This window comes from Phoca vitulina, unplaced genomic scaffold (genome assembly GCF_004348235.1).
Source record: "Phoca vitulina isolate PV1807 unplaced genomic scaffold, GSC_HSeal_1.0 scaffold25, whole genome shotgun sequence".
NCBI classification, from domain to species: Eukaryota; Metazoa; Chordata; class Mammalia; order Carnivora; family Phocidae; genus Phoca; species Phoca vitulina.
In genome coordinates this window covers 28,021,372-28,045,677 of record NW_022589728.1, presented here as the reverse complement: position 1 = coordinate 28,045,677, position 24,306 = coordinate 28,021,372, and the positions used below count along the sequence as shown (strand labels likewise).

The following is a 24,306-nucleotide window of genomic DNA, read 5'->3' as shown; positions in this document are numbered from 1 at the left end:
TCCCCCCTAGATCTCTCCACTCTTAACCAACAGTGTGTTTCCTGTGTATGTGAGTCTGTTTCTGTTTCATTATTTTTTTTAGTTTTCTAGATTCCATATATAAATGAAATCATGTGGTATTTGTCCTTCTCTGTATATTTCACTTAGCAAAATACCCTGTAGGTCAATCCATGTTGTGGGAAATGGCAGGATTTCATTCTTTTTATGACTGAGTAATATTCCAGTGTGTGTGTGTACCATATCTTTTTTATCCATTTATCTATCAGCTTCGTTTTTTTACAGTTCTTTTCACTCTACATTTCTCTATGTGTCATTTGGCTTCATGCTGTAGCTTTCCAGTAGCAACCAGAGTTTACTGCTTCTTTCAGATCCAGAAGAATGATCACTCTCTTGCATATAACCAGTTAGTTATATTTTTATTGGATTACCTATGAAACAGTTGTTATGACTAGAACACCAAGGACCTGAATGCTTTAGATCTTGGTTATTTGAGCCAATTACTTTGACAAGGAAGATCAGGTAACTCTTATTGACTTAGTGTCTAAGTCTTAAACCAATTAAAGTCCAACCCAGAAGTGGGAGCGGATTAAGTCCCAGAAATCATGTGACTGCTAGAAAATGAAGAGAGGGAGGAATTGATAAGATAAGGAAAGAAAACACAGTGTTCACAAACACAATGTGTTTGGAGTTCCAACAGCCAGAAAAATGCTTTGACACAAAAGGCTGCGATTCCTCTCCACAACTAGAGGGGGAACATTACTTGTTCTCACTAGCTCTACCCAAGAAAAGTGGTGAATTCATGAACATCATCATTTCTAGAGGAAGATCTTGACAGCAAGTTGAGGAGATCAAGTGGAAGAACTGAGGAGTTATTACAGAGTAAACATTAGATAATACCATGAGGACTTTCAGAAATAACATGGCAGGGGTGCCTGGGTGGCTCAGTCAGTTAGTTAAGTGTCTGCCTTCAGCTCAAATCATGATCCCAGAGTCCTGAGATCGAGCCCCTCATTGGGGCTCCCTGCTCAGCAGGGAGTCTGCTTCTCCCTCTGCCTCTCACCCCACTCGTGCTCTCTCTCTCTCTCATTCTCTTTGTCTTTCTTTCAAATAAATAAACAAAATATTAAAAAAAAAAGAAATAAATTGGAAAATGAAAGTTTATCTCACTAAGATAGGAAGGTAAAGGCTTATATTATAATAATGTGTGTGTAAAAAAGAAGAGCGACTTTATGTTGTAATCTTTTCATGGACACACATGTAAAGATCTCCCAAAAGAAAGGAAAAGGCAAAGGTAACTATACATATTGTAAGAAAAAAGTAACAAATAAAATAGAAGCAAAAATTCCAGAATTGAAGGGAGATCTCTTTTTGAATTTTAAAAATATATATATAAAGTCTGTTGATTATGTCAATAATAATAAGAAACAAACACTAGTATATTTCAAAGAGAAATTTTGCAAACAAGCATCATCCTGGAAAAATAAAGAGAGAAGGTTTCCAATAAAGGAAAATAAAATTAGGCTACCCTCCAATTTTTCACCCATTTTTACCTCCAGTTGACCAATCTCTACTAAGATTTATAATAACAGGAGCATGAGTCCACAATCCTACACATAGGCAAATTTTAATCAATGTGCCAAGGAAAATAAAAATACACAGAGCTCAGTAAGGATACAACTTTCTTATCTAAAACAATCACAACAAAAATCTGACTGCAAGATTAGTCCAGCCAAACAAGGTATTAATATATTTCAGTAACGAAGAAATGATACTATAAAATGACTACTATTAAATACTGAACTGTTTTGTGATGTCTAGATAGTTATTATAAATATAAAAACACAACAATAATATGTTCTACCTAAAAACTAATAATATGCAAAACATGTAGTTACAGGAGGACTGAAAGAAAGTAAAAAAGATAATAAATCCCTCTTCGTATTTCAGAATGAACATTTATATGAGATATATTTACCATTTATATTGAGAAAGAATATAATTTTAATAGATTTTTGGAAAACACTTTTTAAGAATTATCTTTTATATGCCAAAATTATAAAACAAATGAAAAGGAGCATAAAGAAATAATAATGGATATCTAACAATAAATAAGAATTAAGGTCGGGCGCCTGGGTGGCTCAGATGGTTAAGCGTCTGCCTTCGGCTCAGGTCACGGTCCCAGGGTCCTGGGATCGAGCCCCACATCGGGCTCCTGACTCAGCAGGGAATCTGCTTCTTCCTCTCCCTCTGCCTCTCCCACTGCTCATGCTCTCTCTCTCTCTATCTCTGTGTCTCAAATGAATAAATAAAATATTTAAAAATAATAATAATAATAAAATAATAAAAAAATAAAAATGTTAAAAAAAAGAATTAAGGTCTGAAATTAAGACTAATTGTACAAAAATATGCATTATATGAGAGATACAACTGAAATAAAACATGGAAAGCTTTAAAATATTTCTTATATAAAATGTACAAACTGGTTATTAAAAGACAACCTAAGAATGGATAAGAACTGGCTAGTTATATAAAAGGACATGCAAATTGTCAAGATGAAATGATGCTCATTTTCTAATAGTAATAGACATGCCAATTTAAGCTACAATGAGGCACAGATTTTCACATATCAAGATTGGTAAAAATGTTAGGCTGATGACATCTGTTGCTGGCAAGGGTGTGACCAAATGGGCTCCCTTATTTGCTGGTCAAAGTGTGAATAATTTTAAAAATGAATATACCATTTTCTTAAGCAAATTTCAATGAGGGGAAAGAATTCTACAGAAATGTAAGCATTCAAGTCAAAGGGGATAATATGCACGGACAAATATATATGTATACACACACAAAGATGCCTATTGTAGAACTGTTTGTAGGAGCAAATATTGACTGTTCAACATTAAAAACTTTTGAATAAACCATAGAATACACTGGATGTGGAATATAATACAGTAATGAAAAAAATTGTTCCAGATATATTTGACCTAGAATGATAGTCACTATATAAAGTGAAAATAATACATAACAAGAAGAGTAATAATATATATACCCTGAACGCTTTTTTAAAAAATGGTAAAGGAAAATACCTTCAAATATCTTATACATGCAGATATATGAGTGAATTTTGTAGGCTTATATGCACATTACATACATACATAGGTTTTCTTGAGCAAGAAGGATATTTTCATCAAACTGCTAATACTTATCACCTCAGGTGGGTGATTCTAGTGGGGACAGTGGAGAGAAATTAAAAAGGTTTTCATCATATATCTCAGTATCAATTGAATAATGGCAAGCAGGTAATATATTTGACATTAAAAGTGTTTTTTAGTTATGTTCAAAGTAATTAAAAAACAAAAAGGTAGGAAAACTCTATACCATGCAAACCAATAATCAAAGTACCATAGTACAAATAGGGTGAGCAAAAAATTTATTGCCCAAACTAGAACACTTTTAAGAATGCAAGAGGAAGCTAACCAATAGGCTGCCATTCTGGTGCAATCCAGAATGGTCCCAGATATCTGGGGTGTGTGGTCACCCTATGAATAAAATAAACTTCAAAAATATTATCAAAGAAAACAAAGAAGAATATTAAATTCCAGCCAGTTAACATACAGTGCAATATTAGTTTCTGTTGTAGAATTTAGTGATTCATCACTTACATACAACACCTGATGCTAATCACAAGTGCCCTCCTTAATGCCCACCACCTGTTGAACCCATACCATTGCCCACGTCCAGTAACCCCCAGTTTGTTCTCTATAAGTAAGAGTCTGTTTCCTGGGTTGCCCCTCTCTCTTTTCCCCATGTTTGTTTGTTTTGTTTCTTAAATTCCACATATGAATGAAATCATATAGTATTTGTCTTTCTCTGACCTATTTCGCTTAGCATAATACTCTCTAGCTCTATCCACATTGTTGTAAAGGGCAAGATTTCATTCTTTTTCATGGCTGAGTAATATTTCTGTGTGTGGATGTGTGTGTGTGTGTGTGTGTGTGTGTGTGTGTGTTATACATATAAACCACATTTTTTTAATCCATTCATCAGTCAATGGCCATTTAGGCTCTTTCCATAATTTGGTTATTATTGATAACGCTGCTATAAACATCAGGGTGCATATATCCCTTTGAATCAGTATTTTTGTATCCTTTGGGTAAATATCTAGGAGTACAATTGCTGGATCGTAGGGTACTTCTATTTTCAACTTTTTGAGGAACCTCCATACTATTTTCCAGAGTGGCTGCACCAGCTTGCATTCCCACCAACAGTGTAGGAGGGTTCCCCTTTCTCCACATCCTCGCCAACATCTGTCGTTTCCTGTTTTTAATTTTAGCCATTCTGACTGGTGTGAGGTGATATCTCATTGTAGTTTTGATCTGTATTTCCCTGATGATGAGTGATGTTGAGCTTCTTTTCATGTGTCTGTTGGCCATCTGTATGTCTACAAAGAATATTTTATTGTATTTATTTTTTTTAAAGATTTTATTTATTTATTTAACAGAGAGAGACGCAGCGAGAGAGGGAACACAAGCAGGGGGAGTGGGAGAGGGAGAAGCAGGCTTCCCGCGGAGCAGGGAGCCCGATGTGGGGCTCGATCCCAGGACCCTGGGATCCTGACCTGAGCCGAAGGCAGACGCTTAACGACTGAGCCACCCAGGTGCCCCAGGAATATTTTATTTTATTTTATTTTATTATTTTTAAAGATTTATATTTATTTATTTGAGAGAGAGAATGAGATAGAGACAGAGAGAGCACATGAGAGCAGGGAGCATCAGAGGGAGAAGCAGACTCCCTGCTGAGCAGGGAGCCCGATGTGGGACTCGATCCCAGGATCCTGGGATCATGACCTGAGCCGAAGGCAGATGCTTAACGACTGAGCCACCCAGGTGCCCCAGGAATATTTTATTTTATTATTATTATTATTATTTTTAAAGATTTTATTTATTTATTTGAGAGAGAGAATGAGAGAGAGAGCACATGAGAGGGGGAGGGTCATAGGGAGAAGCAGACTCCCCGCCGAGCAGGGAGCCCGATGCGGGACTCGATCCCGGGACTCCAGGATCATGACCTGAGCCGAAGGCAGTCGCTTAACCAACTGAGCCACCCAGGTGCCCAGGAATATTTTATTTTAATAAAAATTATTGTAAAGAGCAAAGAGACTAGTCACAATCTTTACATACAATATATGGCAATATTAAAGCAAAAATTCTTAGAAATATGTCAGTCTTCTCATTCCCTCTGTCTGGAGAGAGACATATCCTCCTGTATCCTTGAAGTAACAACTCTAAAAATGCACTTGAGATTTTATTCTACATGGCCTCCTCTTAGACTCAATTTGATTTAATTAGTTATCTATTCTTTTTCTTGAAACACTGGCGTCTCCACTGAGAAATTCCTATTATATAACAAATATGTCATATAACTATTCCCAAAGAAAGCAGTTACAGCATTACAGTTATGAAAAGGGCTCTGGAGTTAGATGGCCTAAGCATAATTTTGATTCTAGCATCCACTAACTGTGCCTTTGGACAAATTACTCTGTCTCTTTATGCCTCAGTTTTTTCCTTTGAAAGAAATTGTATATTATGTCCCGGTGTAATAAAGGAGTAATGATAGCAGTGAACTCAAAGGATCTTTCTGAGAATAGGAGAGACATGTAGTTAAGCTTTGTGTGTTTTACAGAAGCACACATTCAACACTGTGATTGAAAGTACCATAGGAGTACTTTTTCATCTCTGAATCTTCTGTGCTGAGAACCACACCTTAATCTTGAAGTTGTTCAGAAAATATTTATTAAGTTTAAAAAGTCAATTATATCATCATTATTACTAAGATACCATTCTTTATTTCCCTCTTTTTCTACTTTTTCCATAAACTTTCTTTTTTTTTAATTTTATTTTATTATGTTATGTTAGTCACCATACATTACATCATTAGTTTTTGATGCAGTGTTCCACGATTCATTGTTTGTGTATAATACCCAGTGCTCCATGCAGTACGTGCCCTCTTTAATACCCATCACCAGGCTAACCCATCCCCCCAGCCCCCTCCTTCTAGAACCCTCAATTTGTTTCTCAGAGTCCAATGGATAACTTCTTAATTAACATCTCTACTATAAATATGACAATGCATTTCATAAGATGTTTTTTAAGATGCCCTCAATGCAGGCCTATAACGTGATATCCTATGATTCACCAAAATTTGTTGTGATATGTATGTGTTACATATAACTATATATGTTGTCTGCTTTTTAAATTTTATTTTATTATGTTATGTTAATCAACATGCATGACATAGTTTTTGATGTAGTGTTCCATGATTCATTGTTTGCGTATAACACCCAGTGCTCCATTCAATACGTGCCCTCTTTAATACCCATCACCAGGCTAACCCATCCCCCTACCCCCCTCCCTTCTAGAACCCTCAGTTTGTTTCTCAGAGTCGGGGGTGGGGGCGGCGGGAATATGGGTGAAGGTAGTCAAAAGGTACAAAATTCCCATTATAAAATTAGTAAGTCCTGGGACTATCATGTAAAGCATGGTGACTATAGTTAAGAGTGCCATATTGTATATTTGAAAGTTGCTAATAGAGTAGATCTTATAACTTCTCATCACAAGAAAAAAATTGTAACTGTATAGTGATGGATGTTATCTAGACTTACTGTGGTGATCATTTTGAAATATACACAAATATTGAATCATTGTTGTATGCCTGAAACTAATGTTACATGCCAATTATATCTCAACCAAAAAAAATGTCTGGGGGTCGATATGGGTAAGGCAGGAATCTGCCATTTGAATGTATGCTGAGCCACTTTATGTGACCTTGTGTGGAAAAAGAATGTTATACTCCTACATTGGTATTCATCTTATCTAGGTAAAAATCACCTCTGGGTGGAAAGGCATCATTTAAAAACACTTAGATTCTTAATTAGTTACTATGGCTGCAAGGCTAATCATAGACGCAGTCATTAGATGATAGCATATTAATCTTCTTTTGATTCCTGCCTATCTATGTGAACAACCTTAGTAAACAAGTCTCTAAAAAAGTTTATTTTGCAAACTTTGTTTTCAAAGAGATAGGTGTATGTGTATGTCAATATAACATAATAAATATGTAATTATACTGCACACAGTGCTACTATATTATATATTATATATTACATTATATACATATATAAATATGGGTAGTGCTACTATAATTACTGTAATCAGGGGAAATATATATGTATATGCCTGTGTTTTGAAGTTTTTATTTTAATGAAATCCAGATTATTAATTATTTCTTTCATGAATCATTCCTTTGGAATTTTATTTAAAAAGTCATTACCACTGATGTTGAGTATCATTTTGAGTTTGTTGACCATTTGCCATTTGTATGTCTTCTTTGAAAGAATGTCTATTCATGTCATCAGCCTATTTAATTGGATTATTCATTTTTTGGGTGTTCGTTTTTGTTGAGTTTGTAAGTTCTCTATACATTTTGGTATTATGCCTTTATCAGATAAGTCATTTGCAGATATCTTCTCCCATTCCATAAGTTGCCTTTTAGTTTTGTTGATTGTTTCTTTCACTGTGCAGGAGCTTTTTATTTTAATTAAGTCCCAAGAGTTTATTCTTGTTTTTGTTTCCCTTGCCTCCAGAGACATATCTAGTAAGAAGTTGCTACGGCCGATGTCAAAGAGGTTACTGCCTGTGTTCTCCTCTAGGATTTTGATGGATTCCTGTCTCACATTTAGGTCTTTCAGCCATTTTGAATTTATTTTTGTGTATTTTGTAAGAAAGTGGTCCAGTTTCATTCTTTTGCATGTTGCTGTCCAGTTTTCCCAACACCATTTGATCAGGGACATACAAATCAAAACTACAATATGAGATACAACATGAGATATCACCTCACACCTGTCAGAATGGCTAAAATCAACAACACAAGAAACAACAAGTATCGGCAAAGATTCAGAGAAAGGGGAACTCTCTTGCATTCTTGAATGCTAACTGGTGCAGCCACTCTGAAAGAGTATGGAGGTTTCTCAGAAAGTTAAAAATAGAACTACCCTATGATCCAGTAATTGCACTACTATGTATTTACCCAAAGAATACAAAAATACTAATTCAAAGGGATACATGCACCCCAATGTTTATAGCAGCATTATCAAAGATAGCCAAATTATGGAAAGAACCCAATGTCTATTGACTGATAAATGGATGAAGAAGATGTGGGGAGTATATATATGTATATACACGCACACACACACATAAATATATAATGGAAAATATATAATATATAATAAAAAAGAATGAAATCTTGCCATTGGTAACAATTTCGCCTTTTGAAAGTGGATCCTCTAGTCCTAGTCAAGCCTTAGGTGATTACAGACATGGCCAACATCTTAACTGTAGCCCCATGGAAGACAGAGTCAGAAGTACCTAGTTAAGCTCCTCCTAAATTTCTGGCCCACAGAAACTATATAGTAATAAATGTTTGTTGTTTTAAGCTACTAAGTTTTGTGATAATTTATTATGTAGTAATAGATAATGAACAAGCTGCTACCAGAGACTTATTCTCCTCATGTTGAAAGACATGAGTACAAGTAGCCAAACTCAGTTGGGCAAATACATTTCAAACCTCTGCTCTTGTCCAGTTTGCAAATGTCCACTATCCAAAGCACAGGCTTTTGGTCAAACTCAACATCAATGGTCAGGGAAATACTTCTCTATAGGAGGCCATGGCCACTTGAAGATATCAGGTTCAAATCTTTAGAAATTTATAGGGAAGAGGAGTCTTTGCAGATGTGATTAAGTTAAGAATTTTGACATAATAAGATTATCCTGGATTATCTATTTGGGCCCTAAATGGCCATCACAAGTGTCTTTATAAGAGAAAGGTAGGGGTGGGAATGCAAACTAGTGTAGCCATTCTGGAAAACAGTACGGAGTTTCCTCAAAAAAGTTAAAAATAGAACTGCCCTGGGGCGCCTGGGTGGCTCAGATGGTTAAGCGTCTACCTTCGGCTTGGGTCATGATCTCCAGGTCCTGGGATCAAGCCCCACGTCTGGGCTCCCAGCTCAGCGAGGAGTCTGCTTCTCCCTCTGCCTCTCCCTCTGCTTGTGCTCTGTGTGTCTCTCTTTCTCAAATGAATAAATTTTTAAAATCTTTAAAAAAATAGAATTGCCCCATGATCCAGCAATTGCACTACTAGGTATTTACACAAAGGATACAAAAATACAGATTCGAAAGGATACATGCACCCAGATGTTACACACACACACACACACACACACACACACACACACACACACAGGAATATTACTCAGCCATGAAAAAAGAATGGAATCTTGCCATTTGCAGTGACATGGATGGAGCTAGGGAGTATCATGCTAAGTAAAATAAGTCAGAGAAAGACAAATACTGTATGATTTCACTCATATGTGGAATTTAAGAAAAAAACAAATGAACATGGGGGAGAAAAAGAGAGGCAAACCAGGAAACAGACACTTAAGTATAGAGAACAAACTGATGGTTACCAGAGGGGAGGTGAGCGGGGTGGGGGTATGGGTTAAATAAGTGATAGGGATTAAGGAAGGCACTTGTGATAAGCACCAAGTCTTGCATGTAAGTGTTGAACCACGAAATTCTATACCAGAACTAATATTACACTGTATGTTAACTAACTAGAATTTAAATAAAAAACTTGAAAGAAGAAAAAGAGAGAAAGGCAGGGGGAGACTTGACACACACATAGAGAAGCAGGTGATAAAGTTGCAGGCAGAGACTGGAATCATGTGGCTACAAGCCAAGGAACACCAAAAACTGCTGGTGGCCAACAGAAAAAAGAAGAGGCAAGCAAATGGATACCTTCCTTTTGGACTTCTGACATCCAGAACTGTGACAAAAGAAACTTCTGTTGTTTTTGGTAATTTGCCACAGCAGCCCTAGAAAACTGATACATCCTCTTATGGGGTAGAGGGAAGAGTTGAATACTAGCTGAAAAATAATCCAATTTAGTTTTGCATCCCTTCAAAGTTAACCAGAAAATAACACCTGCACCCCAGTGTTTATAGCAGCAATGTCCACAATAGCCAGACTATGGAAAGAGCCCAGATGCCCATCGACAGATGAATGGATAAAGAAGATGTTGTATATATATACGTGTGTATGTATTCAATGGAATATTACTCAGCCACCCAAAAAAATGAAATCTTGCCATTTGCAACAATGTGGATGGAACTAGAGGGTATTATGCTAAATGAAATAAGTCAATCAGAGAAAGTAAATTATCATAGGATTTCACTCATATGTGGAATTTAAGAAACAAAACAGAAGCAGAGAGGAAGGGAGGGCAAAATAAAACAAGATGTAACCAGAGAGGAAGACAAACCAAAAGAGACTCTTGACCATAGGAAACAAACTGAGGGTTGCTGGAGGGGAGGGGTGAGGGGATGGGGTAGCAGGGTGATGGACGTTAAGGAGGGCACATGACATAATGAGCACTGGGTATTATATAAGGCTGATGAATCACTGACCTCTACCTCTGAAACTAATAATACACTATATGTTAACTAATTGAATTTAAATATATATATACATATATATATATATCTGCAGAAAATAAAAAAGAAAAGACTATGCATTGATACTACCAAAATAAATGAGCAAATGAACATGTAAATAAGCAAATGAAAACATAGATAAGGAAAATGAAGAATTCAGATCAAAGATTAATTACCTATGAAAGCAGTAGAAAATGTCAGATTTTTCTTCTTAACACTCTCTAAGAAACCAAAGTAAAAAAAATCTAAAAAATAATACAGTATGAAGAGAAGAGATAACAGAGAAAATGAAGGTGAGCTCTTTAGGTTTAGGAAAAAAGTGGAGAATAAAATGGAAACCAGAAATAAGTGCCCCGTTAGAACAGGCATATGGAAGACATGGTGGAGAAAACCACAAAAAATGAAATTTAAAAAATCAAAGACAAATATATAAAAGAAAAGGTGAAATAGAAAATCCATTGTATACACAATTAGTGTTTCTGAAGAAGATACTGTTACAAGTGCAAGGGAAGTAATTCAAAGAAGAAAACTATGCTGAAATGAAAGACATGTAAATCTATAGATTGAAAAGACATTATGTATTTTTAGAACAATTTATATAACATTATGTTTTATACTGGAAAATATTGCAGTTCACAGTCATTGTGATCCTGGCTTTTCTCTTTTAATTTTCCATATCCATATTAAATATGAAGAAATCTTCAAACATGTCATGATGCTTATAAGAAATTATTATTGGCAAAGTAAATCAAGTAAAGTAACTAAAGAGATGGATATCTAAGGTTCTTTCCAACTCCGTGATTCTATTAACCTTAGTCTGAGCCATCCTTCTTATCAGGCTTGAATAAAAACAATTTCAGAAACCAACTGTAATATGCACTCATATATACCTGTTAACGTATTCATAAAGGCACTGAAGTCAGTAATTGTTACCTCTACAGGAGTCAGTCTTTTAGTGTATAGTAACATCTTTATATACTGTAGCAAACATTTGGCAAACAAATCAACTAGTATAACATTACTTTTCTGTATGTTATACATACATATAAAAACATATACCTACATATAAATGAGTTTTTTAAAAATTCATTGGAGCAATGGCTTAACCAAGTGGCTTTTCACATATTCATGTGCCATGCAATTTGTTAAAATGATCCAAGAAATAAGTACTAATTCTATGCTGTATTTTTGCATAATATTTTTGGTAAATTGGAAAACATGCACATTTGTCTATTTTCTTTTTATCCTAGTGTTTCAAATTTTTATTTAAATTCCAGCTAGCATACAGTGTAATATTAGTTTCAGGTGTAGAATTTAGTGATTCATCACTTATATATAACACCCAGTGCTCATCACAAGTGCCCTTCTTGGGGCGCCTGGGTGGCTCAGTTGGTTAAGCGACTGCCTACAGCTCAGGTCATGATCCCCAGAGTCCTGAGATGGAGTCCCGCATCAGGCTCCCTGCTCAGCGGGGAGTCTGCTTCTCCCTCTGAACCTCTTCCCTCTCATGTTCTCTCTCTCAAATAAATAAAAAATCTTAAAAAAAAAAAGTGCACTCCTTAATGCCCATCACCCATTTATCCTATCCCCTGCCCACCTCCCTCCATCAACCCTCAATTTGTTCTCTATAGTTAAGAGTCTCTCTTATAGGTTTTTTTTTTTTTTTTAATAATGGCATGGCAAAAATGAAATGCTCTATGTTTTATCAAAGAGAAATGTATGTACGATTTATTGTGGGTTTTTTTTTTTTTTGAGTTAAATGGAAACCCATAGGAAGATGATTTAATAGGTAAATGTTAATTCTTTACTACCTCTTCAGGAATGTGTATAATGGCAACATGAGGTTAGTTATAGAAAATATATCCATTTGCACTTAAGATATTTGCAGTATGACTGAGGAGACTGGCACTAACAAATATTTTGTTTACAAAAGCATACACTTAACAAAGATAAGTGATATAAAAGTGTCCAAGGGATGATGTAGTATCTGCCCTTTATATCAAATGGCAACAAGAAACTGGGACTGTGCTTTCTTAGTCTGTTTTTCTCCTCGGGCTTGGCAGGGATCTTGCACATTGACTGATAGTAAGCGTTGGGTGATTAAATGAATGTTCAAACACTAATTCCTACAGTAAAGCAGATAGTAAATACAATTAAAGTCAGGATAAACCCAGAGACCATTTACACTTTTCACAGGTGACCAGAGTAAGGCACACTTTTCTGAGAGACAGATGAAGACTAGAAGCCCATGACTAAAGCCATTCTTCCACTTACCCTGTTTCTTTGGTGACAACATACAGGCTAAGATTGCTTGAAATCCTTCTGGAAGCTCTGATAGCATGGAATTGTTAATTTGCTTGACAGAACTAGTCCAATCCTGTGTAGAAGAGAATCTGAATCCTTAGGAAATTCTTCCTAATACCTCAACTAAATTCCAGATTTGGGTAATCCCCACCTTCTACTACTACATTCCTTAGAAATAAAAAATGAACAAGTAGTGTCTGCTTTCCTACTCCTATGTTGTTACACACACACTTGATCCCATTGTTTCTTAGCAAAGTTCTATCTCAAACATCCCAGACAAATTGGATTGTTAAAAATGCTGTAGAATAGGGGCAACTGGGTGGCTCAGTCGTTAAGCGTCTGCCTTCGGCTCAGATCATGATCCCAGCGTCCTGGGATCGAGCCCCACATCGGGCTCCCTGCTCGGCGGGAAGCCTGCTTCTCCCTCTCCCGCTCCCCCTGATTGTGTTCCTGCTCTCGCTCTCTCTCTCTCTCTCTCAAATAAAATAAATAAAATCCTCAAAAAAAATGCTGTAGAATAAATTTCAACTTCACTCTGTCAAGAGGTTTTCTCTTATTCTTATGTAAATTCTTTTTGTTGCTCTTTTTTAGTGGCAGGAAACTGGACTGGAAAACCTCTTAAATGCATCTCAACTTCATGATTTCAGAATTTATTGTACTTTGTCTACATAGTATAACTTCTAAAATAGGTACTTCTATTTCCCCAAATGAACCAGATCCTCTCAGTGATTTATGGGATTAAATTATGGAGTCTGGGAGACGCTCTAAATGTGTGAGGGTTTGTGTATATACTTGTTTATTCTTTAACTATAGAAAACTATTCTTTATGCCTAGTCAGCTGAGCCATGCTAAAGTTATTTTCCTTAAAATGCACATATTAAGACCAAGTATTATAACATTGTTGTTTTTAAAATTGTTATATATTAGAAAAGTCCCCAATTTAACCATACTATTATATAATTACTTTTTACAGGACACTATGATAAAAAATCGTACCAATTGCCCGAATAATGAACCTAAAGTTTTAAAAAAACATGCATGTGATGATAATAAGGTAATAATTATTTGGAATTTATATGTCATTTAAGCTTGATTTTATAGAAGCTTATATTATTTGTATGTGTTAGATAATTATATTCATTATATTAATAACATATTCTTTTCGTTCTAACCAGACAATTCCCACTGACCTATTAAATTATACTATTGTCTTCTTTTATACTTTTATTTTACAAAAAGCCCTATGCTTGTTTTGTAAATATTTTTTTCTATTTTAGCATTTCAGTTTTCACTTTGAAAATGCTAAAACTGCTGAATTCAAAGACACACATATCCCTTATTTGTGACATTCTTATGCAGGAAAATGCTTGTTAGAGTGATTGCTTGCACACACACACAAACATAAGTCATCAGCATAATTTACTTCTAGGACTTTGAAATTTTTTCTTTCAATATTTGCTTATTTTCAAACAACTACTACCTCTGGTCAGTGGAATATTAAAATTTACCAACCTTACAACAAAAGTTTGTGTCATTTCCTTCTAGAGAAACTAGTATGATATTCAGTAGTCTTTTTAAAACTCAGAGTAGCTGAGTTAACCTCATAGTATCACACTGTATATTCATAAATTCTTTTTATTTTAATTTCTTACTTTAAATATTTGAAAGACTTGTTTGAGGTGAATATGGACCCTTTTTTATCATTGTCAGCTATTCATCCATAGCTCAAAAGGTACAAAAATAAGAAGAGAAACCACATACCTTTCATTATTGTTGCCTCCAGAAGCCCTCTCCTTTGGTTGTCTCATTTAAAAATGGAATAATCTTGTTAAATGTTCATCCATAAGTGATAAGATCATAAATTTATATTATAAAGAAAAGAGACTTCAAAAAGTCAAATAACCATTAAGCCAAATTCCAGGCCCTCCAGACTGTCACTCAGGAGCTAAACAGTTTTAGTCTAGTTACTTGTCAGTCATGTGATTAACTGGAATGGAAATCTGGGGTGGAGGTGGGGCATTATGTGGCAATACAGCTCTGGCTTTTGGCTCTTTAGGAAAGCTTGTCATTTTTTAATATTTTATTTGAACCACAACGCTTCTGATTTTTTTTTCCTGTAATAGGAAGGTATGTTTTTATATCGTGCTGCTCGCAAGTTGAAGCAGTTTGTTAAAATGAATAACAGTGAGGATTTTAATCTCCACTTATCAAGAGTTTCACAGGGCACATTACAATTGTTGAACTGTACCCCCAAGGTAAGTTGTTTCCTTTGAACAAAAATATCAACTAGTCCTGTGATAGGATGCTATAATTCTCTAATGATCATATCTATTATCATAGAATTCTAACTGCTTATTATTACCTAAAGTTGAAATAGATTATGGAAGCAGAGTAAAAATAAGTGAGTGCATACCTCATTGCTATGATAACTTTGAAGGAGGTTAATGTGATAACTTGGGTGGGAATGGTAAATTTTTACCTCTAAATCTCATTAATAATTTTAACCCATATGTACACATTTATAAGAACCCATAGACAATAAAACAGATAATCAAATGTATTTAACAAATATCTTTACATGTTAAAACATATATATATATGTCCAATAATTTTTTTTTGCTTCAATAATTTTGTTAAGTATAGGGCTAATTTTTCCTACTTGTCTGCTAGTGGTTATGAAATATAACAAAACAAAATTTGGAAGACACAATCTTGATACTAAGCCACAGTATGGAGAAAAATACAGTATCTACTTTATAGGATGGTGACAGGGTTAATTAAATAGCATAATTCATGTAAAGTGCTTAGTACTAGAAAGGTTTCAATAAATGATATATTATTATTACCACAACCCCCCCTTCAGAAATTTTACCAGCTGCCTCACAAAGCCAAAAGGTTTCTTATGATTTTTTAAAAAGAAATTTTTAACATTTTCATGACAGAAAAAGGGTCTTGTGTGTTTTTATTTTTTTAATACCAGTAGTTGCCCACAGAAGGTAAGATGATAAGATTATCCTTGAGCCCTATTGACAATGATGAAGATGATAGACTGTGAACCACTTCATTTATCATCACATTATCTATTTGATGCAAGCCAGTCTCCTCTTGGTGTCCTGGATTTGCCAAGTTTATTTCCAGTTTTGCCCCCTTACTTATGTTAGTCCTCTATATGAAATTTCTACTGTTCTCTTTTCTATAAATCTGTAAGGGAAGAATCACTAAATTCTACACCTGAAACCAATTTTACCATATATGTTAACTAACTTGAATTTAAATAAAAACTTTGAAATAAAAAAATTTAAAAATAAACATCCTAAATTGTTAAAAAGAAAAAGGAAAAAGAAAACTAACCTGTCTTGCTTTTTCCTTTTCCGATACTCTATTTCTAAATGAAATTATTCTTCTTTCATACTATCAAAAAATAAAGTAGATTCTCAAATAGATTAGATGAATTTGACAGCAATATAAAATTTAGCAATGCCATTAATGAAAGGAGCAATAAAGGATTAATATTCAATATTATAAATGTGACTTTGTTTTTAAGGAAGGAATAAAACTACCTTCCCTGGGTGAAGTCCAACCCACTAAAACTTTGGTGAGAGTGATTGTATAATTTTCTTTCTTCATCAGCTTTTTATTCAACTTAATTCCTTTATGTTTCCCTTTGAATTTTTTCCTTTTTTATGTTTCCCTTTTCCTTTTTAATGGTTCGTTTTGAAAATATTCATTATAATGTTAATAAAAGGAGAGGTACCTCTTAGAAATTGGATCCCTTTAAGCTACATTTTTTAAAGCCACTCCTTTAGTTTTTATTTTTTTGGAGTTTTATTGATTTATTTATTTGAGAGAGAGAGAGAGCATGCAGGGGCGAGAGGTGGGGGAGAGAATCTTAAGCAGGATCCACATCCAGTGCCTGAGCCCCATATGGGTCTGCATCTCACGTCCCTGAGATCATGACCTGAGCCAAAATGGAGAGTCAGACACTTAACCGACTGAGCCCCCCCCAGGTGCCCCTTAAAGCCATTACTTTAAAATAAAAGAAGCTAGGGAAAATATCAGAGCACCAATTTTTTTATAAAGCAACAAAGTTAGAACATCAATAGGTAATAAGCAAAAGACATGAGCGAACTACTTTTATAGAACATAAACTAGAAAACAAGTATATGAAGAAAATAGCCATCCTGGTTAGTTAGTAAACCTTCAGCATAACCTAACATGATGGAAATTAAAGATTGAACATTTTAAAATGTGTATTTTTTAAATAGAAATTTAAAACTTTTTTTATATATTTTTCTAGGAAGACAATAAATCCGTAAAGGAACAGAGAAAACAAAAGAGCTTGTGTTCCCTAGGGATACTACTACAAAAGATAAAAACTTGTTGGAATAAAATTTTGAGGGGCTCCAAAGAACATTGAAAAATATGGAGTGGCAATATAAAGACGTATGAACTTCAGTTGTATCCTTCAAGAATCTATCTTCTTGTACAATTCTTGGGGCGGGGGGTAGAATACCCTAGAAGTTACAGAATGCATCCTGGTAAAAGCGGATTAGAGCAATTTCTCAATTGCTACTAGAAGATGGATATAAACAGTGGAAACCAAAGGCTGCAATCGACAAACCTTCATATGTTTTTGGACATATATCAATCAGTATTAATTCTGTGATTTTTGTAAGACAATCCAAGTAAGGTATTAGTTGCAATAATACTTTTTAAACCTGTTTTAAAATTTCAGAAGAAGACATATAAAATCTGTGAAGTATATAAGCAGGAATTAAAAATTAACATTGCTTTATTATCAAAATAATTTTATGCACCAGCATACTACCATGAGAGTGGAAATTGTCTTCTGTGCTGGAAATGTTTCAGAGTTAACAGATGTGGATAATGCCAATGAGAGTAAGAGTTAGATACCTTAAAGAAACAGTGGTATGAAGGAGTCCAAGATCCTTAAGAGAGATTAAGACATGTAGTTAAACTTGAATGCATAAGACAGTGCCTTCATCAATGGTATAGCAAATGTTTTAAGATGACCATAAAGAATGATTTCACAAAATAGCAAGTCACCTGTTCTAAGGATGCTAAACCATAATACTGAGTTACTTTTGTCATTTATGTGTAATAAAATTTGTCTAAATGAGTTTGCAATTTGGGAAGTATATTTTTAACAGAATAATATATGTTGTCCTTTTAATTAATGGAATGTGTATTTAATTTTGACACTGTATCTGTATTATATAAAAATATTTTCATACAGTATTACAAACAAATTGCTGACTTTGGATAACATTTCTCTTTTGATAATAAATGACCTATGGTAACACTGTCAGATTCACTTCATGAATTTTTAAGAATTTTTAAGACAAGATTTTTAATACTGCACTACTATTTGATCTCTCACTGTCATTGAATATGTGACTTTTAAAACCTTATTAATACTCAGAATGTAAATGAGACCAAAACTATATAAGAACAGGAACATTACTTTCTATGTTAAATTTTAACCTTTTAAAAGAGACTTTTGTATATACCAGATCCAGTTTAGAAAGGTCTGTCAACAGTCTTCACTTACTTACAAAGGCAAATGAAAACCCTAGTCGAGAGTCAGAGTCCTCCCGCAGTCACTCAACTCACATCCTTCCTGCTCTTGTACACCTTCATCAGCACCTGACCGGCTTGATTTGAGCTTCGGGTGATGCACTGTGTGGTGGGGAAGACCTTCCTCTCAGTCCATGTTTATGTCTCACTCTCCCTAACCCTTCTGCCCTTCACCCTCACTAGTGCAGATTCCTGTGTAGAACTGTACAGAAAGTTGTACAGAGTTCACGGATTGCTCCACTCACAGGGCTTTGAATCAAGCATGTTTTCTGTTTGGTTTTCATTATTGACTCCAGAAAAGGGAGCTGACGAATACTTCTAGGAGCAAACGATTCTTCACCACGCTCTTTCTTTAGAGGGACTTTTCCAAGTAAGCTGTGCTTCCTTCTACCGTAAAACATGGTCAGCTGTGTGATACACCTCCACCCTGATGAACTGGCGCTGTTGGCAAACCATTAGCTATAGAAATGAGGGAACTTCACGTTTCTAAAGGTAAACTCTTAAAACTGTCCTTGAAAGTGTTTCCATAAAGGCTGTCTAAAACATCCCTAACAAGTGTTGAAATAATTCTGAGATTGTGCTAAAATAAGGAACAATATTTTTAAATGCTTGCTAAAAGTTATTAAAATTTTCTTCCTTGATTTTCATTTGTTTATGGTACATCTGAATTTTAGAGAAAATTCACACTCAAAACAGTATTCAGCATACACTGTTGTGTCAAATGCTTGGGAAAAAAAATAGCCACACATTTATGGTTATATTTGCCTTCTTTGTTTCCTACCCACTGGCAAGGTAAGTAGAGACAGGCAGGCTAATTAATAATGAACTTGGACATTATATTTTTATTATTTATACTCCCCAATTAAAGACTTGGTTTTTTTTTAAGATTTTTTATTTATTTATTTGACAGAGACATAGCGAGAGAGGGAACACAAGCAGGGGGAATGGGAGAGGGAGAAGCAGGCTTCCCGCGGAGCAGGGAGCCCGATGTAGGGCTCTATCCCAGGACCCTGGGATCGTGACCTGAGCCGAAGGCAGACGTTTAACGACTGAGCCACCAAGGCACCCCAAAGGCTTGTTTTATTTCAACGAATGTTTTCTTTCAAATATGTATGTGGATGCTTTAAATCAGCATTTTCTAAAGTTTGTCCCAAGAAACCCTAATCCTCATCAATGCTACAAAAAAAGAAGACAATGACAACAAAGAAGATGAAGAAGAAAGAGGAGGAGGAAGAAATGAAAAAAGGAAAAAGAAAAAGAGGGAGGATTCTGTATTCTGGGGTCAGATAAATTTTCTCTTGGAGAGTCACAATTTATATAAGTATATTATTAAAGGCTATGTAAACTCAATACCGCTTTAAAAAAAAAAGTGTAACACTAACATAACATTTCCAAAACTTGACTAGAGAATGCTACTTTTATGTAAAAACCATTACCTAAATGTACTTCGGGGAATATTGCATTATACAAAGGGACTCAGTTAAAAGTCTTTTAAAATAGGCTTTCAAGGAATCTCTTGAAGGAAATAACTCCTTTCAGGATTAAGATAGTTCTATTAAAACTAGAAAAGTTTCTTTGCCTTAGGCCATATTTTCATTGACAGCTTACAAAGGACATTTCATCAAATCTACTGTAAATATTTCTCTAGAAACATACATCCTCTACTCTAAGTCAGATAGTCTTTATGGTACTCTGTCCATGCAGTCTTCATGTCTTTAGTTATTATGCTCTTATTTGCTTAGAAAGTTCTTCCAAATTCTTTCCAGATCCTGCTCAAACTTCAAGGGGCATCTCAATTCCTTTCTCCTCAATTGCTATGGCTTCCATGATAATTCTAGATAATGTTAATATTTCTTCCTTTAGTTGCCTAGCACTTACTTGTATGTATCATGCATTATTATCAGATTCATCTTAATATTTTATCTTAAATACAACTATTATTTACATTATTCTATTTATGTTTTCTCCTGAAAGAGTGTATGATCTTTTGTGTTCCCTTCAGCTCCTAACGGGAAAAGCCAGGCATATTATGGTTTTTTGTTTTTTTTTTTTAAAGATTTTATTTGACAGCGAGAGACATAGAGAGGGAACACAAGCAGGGGGAGTGGGAGAGGGAGAAGCAGGCTTCCCGCCAAGCAGGGAGCCCGATGCGGGGCTCGATCCCAGGACCCTGGGATCATGACCTGAGCCGAAGGCAGACGCTTAATGACTGAGCCACCCAGGCGCCCCATATTATGGTTAATAAGTAAAGACAAATTGCGTTAAACCAGTGTATTAATAAAATGTATTTAATTATCAAAAATTACACTAGAATAATAATAGAAAAATAAAATCTGTGGAAATATAATAGGGCAAGAGAAATAAAATAGGTAGGTACATTGATAATCATCAATTCCAACAGTTTTTAACATCTCAATATCAAAATATATGTATGCACCTAGATTCATGAGTTATTTAGTATTTAAGAAAGATGCAAAATAGTTACTTTTGTTTGGGAATAACTTGGGATTTATTTTCACTTGTTTGTTTTACATCTTCTCCATACAAAATGGTAAGAAAGAAGTGCGTTTTTTCTGTATATAAGTGGGGGAGAGGTTAGATACACTTTAGGATCTTATTCTCAAAGTGAATCCATTTTTTTAAGTGGGGCTTGAACTCATGACCCTGAGCTCAAGACCTGAGCTGAGATCAAGAGTTGGACACCCAAACAACTGAGCCACCCAGGTGCCCCATCAAAGTGAATCAATTTTCTACCTATATTTTACATGAATAAAATTAAGACATGGCAACATTTACAACTTAGGATTTACTGCTCTTGCTTGCTGATTTTTTTCCTTAAGACCTAGTCTACGGGCTTCCTCCTTTCTGAAACCTTCCCACACTTCCCAGATGGGGTTAAGGATTCCTTCATTTGTGCCTCCATTGCTAAGCTCAACAAATAGCTCAATAACGTACCAGGTGCGACCACGTGAGAGATGGAAATGTGTTTGTTAATTTCTACCTCTGATGCTTATCATAATTTTTTTTAAAGATTTGTTTATTTGAGAGAGAGAGAGAAAGCAGTGGGGAGGGACAGAGGGACAGGGAGAGAGAAACCCTAAACAGACACCATGCTGAGCACAGAGCCCATCATGAGGCTTGATCCCATAATCCCATGACCCTGAGATCACGACCTGAGCCAAAACGGAGAGCCTGATGCTCAACAGAACACACCACTCGGGCACCCCTGATGCTTATCACAAATTTTATGTTTGAAATAATCTGATTAAAATGGGAACATTTTACTTAAAAAATTAATTGGGTAGGAACTCTTACAAATTGTTCTGGAAACGGTTCAAATACTATCACAAATAAAAGGACCTTGGTTTGCAGAACATCTAATCAGGTAAAGTAAAGCTTCCTAGGAGAATCAGAAAGATCTGCCAGAAAAGTACAGAATGACCGTTATCTACCCTATCATCTCCTTGCCTAGCATTCCCAGCAGAAAGGAAATCTTTAGCTGTGAAAAATCTTGAATGTGTAGACAAATACATCTTCCTACTTAAAAAAGAGGTATTACTTTCATTAAGGGTAAGTCAGATACCAGGGTTGGGACTTATATCTTCACAGCCAGTGGGTTTAAAGAAGTTCCAGCTTTTGAATACAGACCACTTAATGGGAAGATGCAACACAGATCAGATAATTAAATCATTCAACAAATATTAAGTATCCATCTCCAATGTGCCAGTTCTGGTCCTAGGGGTACAACAGAGTCCCTGCCTTCAGGGAACATATATTCCAAAAGAGGAGACAGTCCACAAGTGAACAAAATTATTACAGAAAACAAGTTCTATGGAAAAGAAAAAAAAAAAAAAACAACCCAAGATAGACTGACTGATGGAGACAAGGGGTATTTTAGGTTAGATGATCAAAGAAGACCCCTTTAAAGACATTTGAAAATATTTTATTGGTCTCAAAAATCTCAACATATATCACTGGCAATATAAGTTTCATTGAAGGATTCAAGTGTTTTGCAAAAGATCAAAACAATACTTCAGCTATAAGACATAGTACACTGTCATAGAAATAAATTATGAAAACATCAAATGTTTGAAGTAGTATGTTGGCCTTAAGTAGTAATGTACAAGCTTTACTTACATATTTTGAAATAATTTCAGATATATGGAAGCCTTGCAAAGATAGTACAGAGTGTTCCTGTATGCCCTTTACCAAATTTCCTCTAAGGCTAACATCTTACGTAACCATGGTACATTTATCCAAACCAAGAAGCTAGCATTCTTTGTTGTGGGGGTGGCGTTGCTGTTCATTGTGGAATGTTTGGCAGCATCCCTGGTCTCTACCTCCTAGATGCCAGTACCATCCTCCCCCAAGTAGTGACAATCAAAAACGTCTGCAGACATTGCCAAAATGTCTCAGGGAAAAAGTTGAAACCAATGTTCTAGAAGTTTTATGATTTTACATTTTACAGTTTAGGTCCATGACTCATTTTGGGTTATTTTTGAATATAAGGTATCATAGGGGGGGTTTGTTTCTTTATTTTGTTTTTCTGCATAGGGACATCCAGTTGCTCCAGTACCATTTGTTGAAAAGACTACATGCAGTTGGCCTTTGAACAACATGGCCTACTGTCGGCCGAAAGCCTCACCAACAACAGTCGATTAACACATATTTGTATGTTATATGTATTATATCCTGTAATCTTCTAATAAAGCTAGAGAAAAAGAAAATGTTAAGAAAATCATAAGGAAAATACATTTACAATATTTGTAAAAAAATAATCCATGTATAAGTGGACACATGCAATTCAAACCTGTGGTGTTCAAGGGTCAACTGTACTTTGTCAACTGAATTGTCTTTGCCCTTCTGTAAAATTCAGTTTATTATATTTGTCTGAACCTATGGATGCTCTATTCTTTTCCAATGATGTGTCTATCTCCAAATACCACACTGACTTGATTACTATAGCTTTATAATATCTAGAAATTGGGTAGAATAAATCTTCAGAATTTTTTCCAGAATTGTTTTGGCTATTGTAATTCTTTTGCCTTTCCATATACATTTTAGAATCACCCTATCATACCACAAAAATCTTGCTGAAATTTTGATTCAGAGTGCACTGAATCTATAGATTAAATTGGGGAGAACTGACGTCTTCACTACGTTTATTCTTTGAATTAATAAACACTGTATTTCTCTAGATCTTTTGAGTTCTTTCATCAGTGTTTGAGTTTTCGGCATATGTGTATTTTGTTAGATTTATGTATAACTATTTACTTGTGTGTGTGTGTGCATGCCCACAGGCTACTGTCAATGGTATTTAAAGTTCAAATTCTACTGTTCATCACTGGTATATAGGAAAGACTTATTTCTTTATATTTTCCTTGTATCCTATAATCTTCCTAAAACTAAACTTATCAGTTCTAGTTTTAGATAGAGTCCTTGAGATTTTCTACATAGACAGTCATGTCATCTGCAAATAGACGTCATGTCTTCCATGAACGTAGAACTTAAAATCTCATTTTTTAAATTCTTAATTTACTTTTAGCATAGCCCCACCAGCAGAGATTTTGTCAAGCATTACTTTCTGATGTTTGTATTATGAAAATAATAGGCATAATGAATTAGCCTTTTAAAACTATCCAATGCTCCATCTTCACAAATTTTTGGCTACATATTTCCCAGGGCTTTATCTCTCCCCTGCCATTGAGAATCACTGCTCTAAATTAATACTAATAGTTACTGATACATTTCTGCATAAAACACTTTCACTTCAATTTTCAGATTTGCTAGTTTGAAACTATTACAAATATAAACAAATCCTTGTTTTCTAAATATGTCAATCATTCCCTGCAATGTCCATA

General features: G+C 35.0%; 1 protein-coding gene across 1 annotated transcript in view; it reads left to right on the top strand.

The window, feature by feature from the left end:
* Positions 1 to 17,450, top strand: part of IL7 (interleukin 7) — a 46,352-nt gene extending 28,902 nt beyond the window's left edge. The window contains exons 3-5 of the mRNA XM_032421790.1: positions 13,821 to 13,901; positions 14,971 to 15,102; positions 17,145 to 17,450. Of these exons, the coding sequence (XP_032277681.1) occupies positions 13,821 to 13,901; positions 14,971 to 15,102; positions 17,145 to 17,264 (333 nt within the window). The 3' untranslated portion in view covers positions 17,265 to 17,450. The remainder of the gene's footprint in view (positions 1 to 13,820; positions 13,902 to 14,970; positions 15,103 to 17,144) is intronic.
* Positions 17,451 to 24,306: the final 6,856 nt, after the last annotated feature.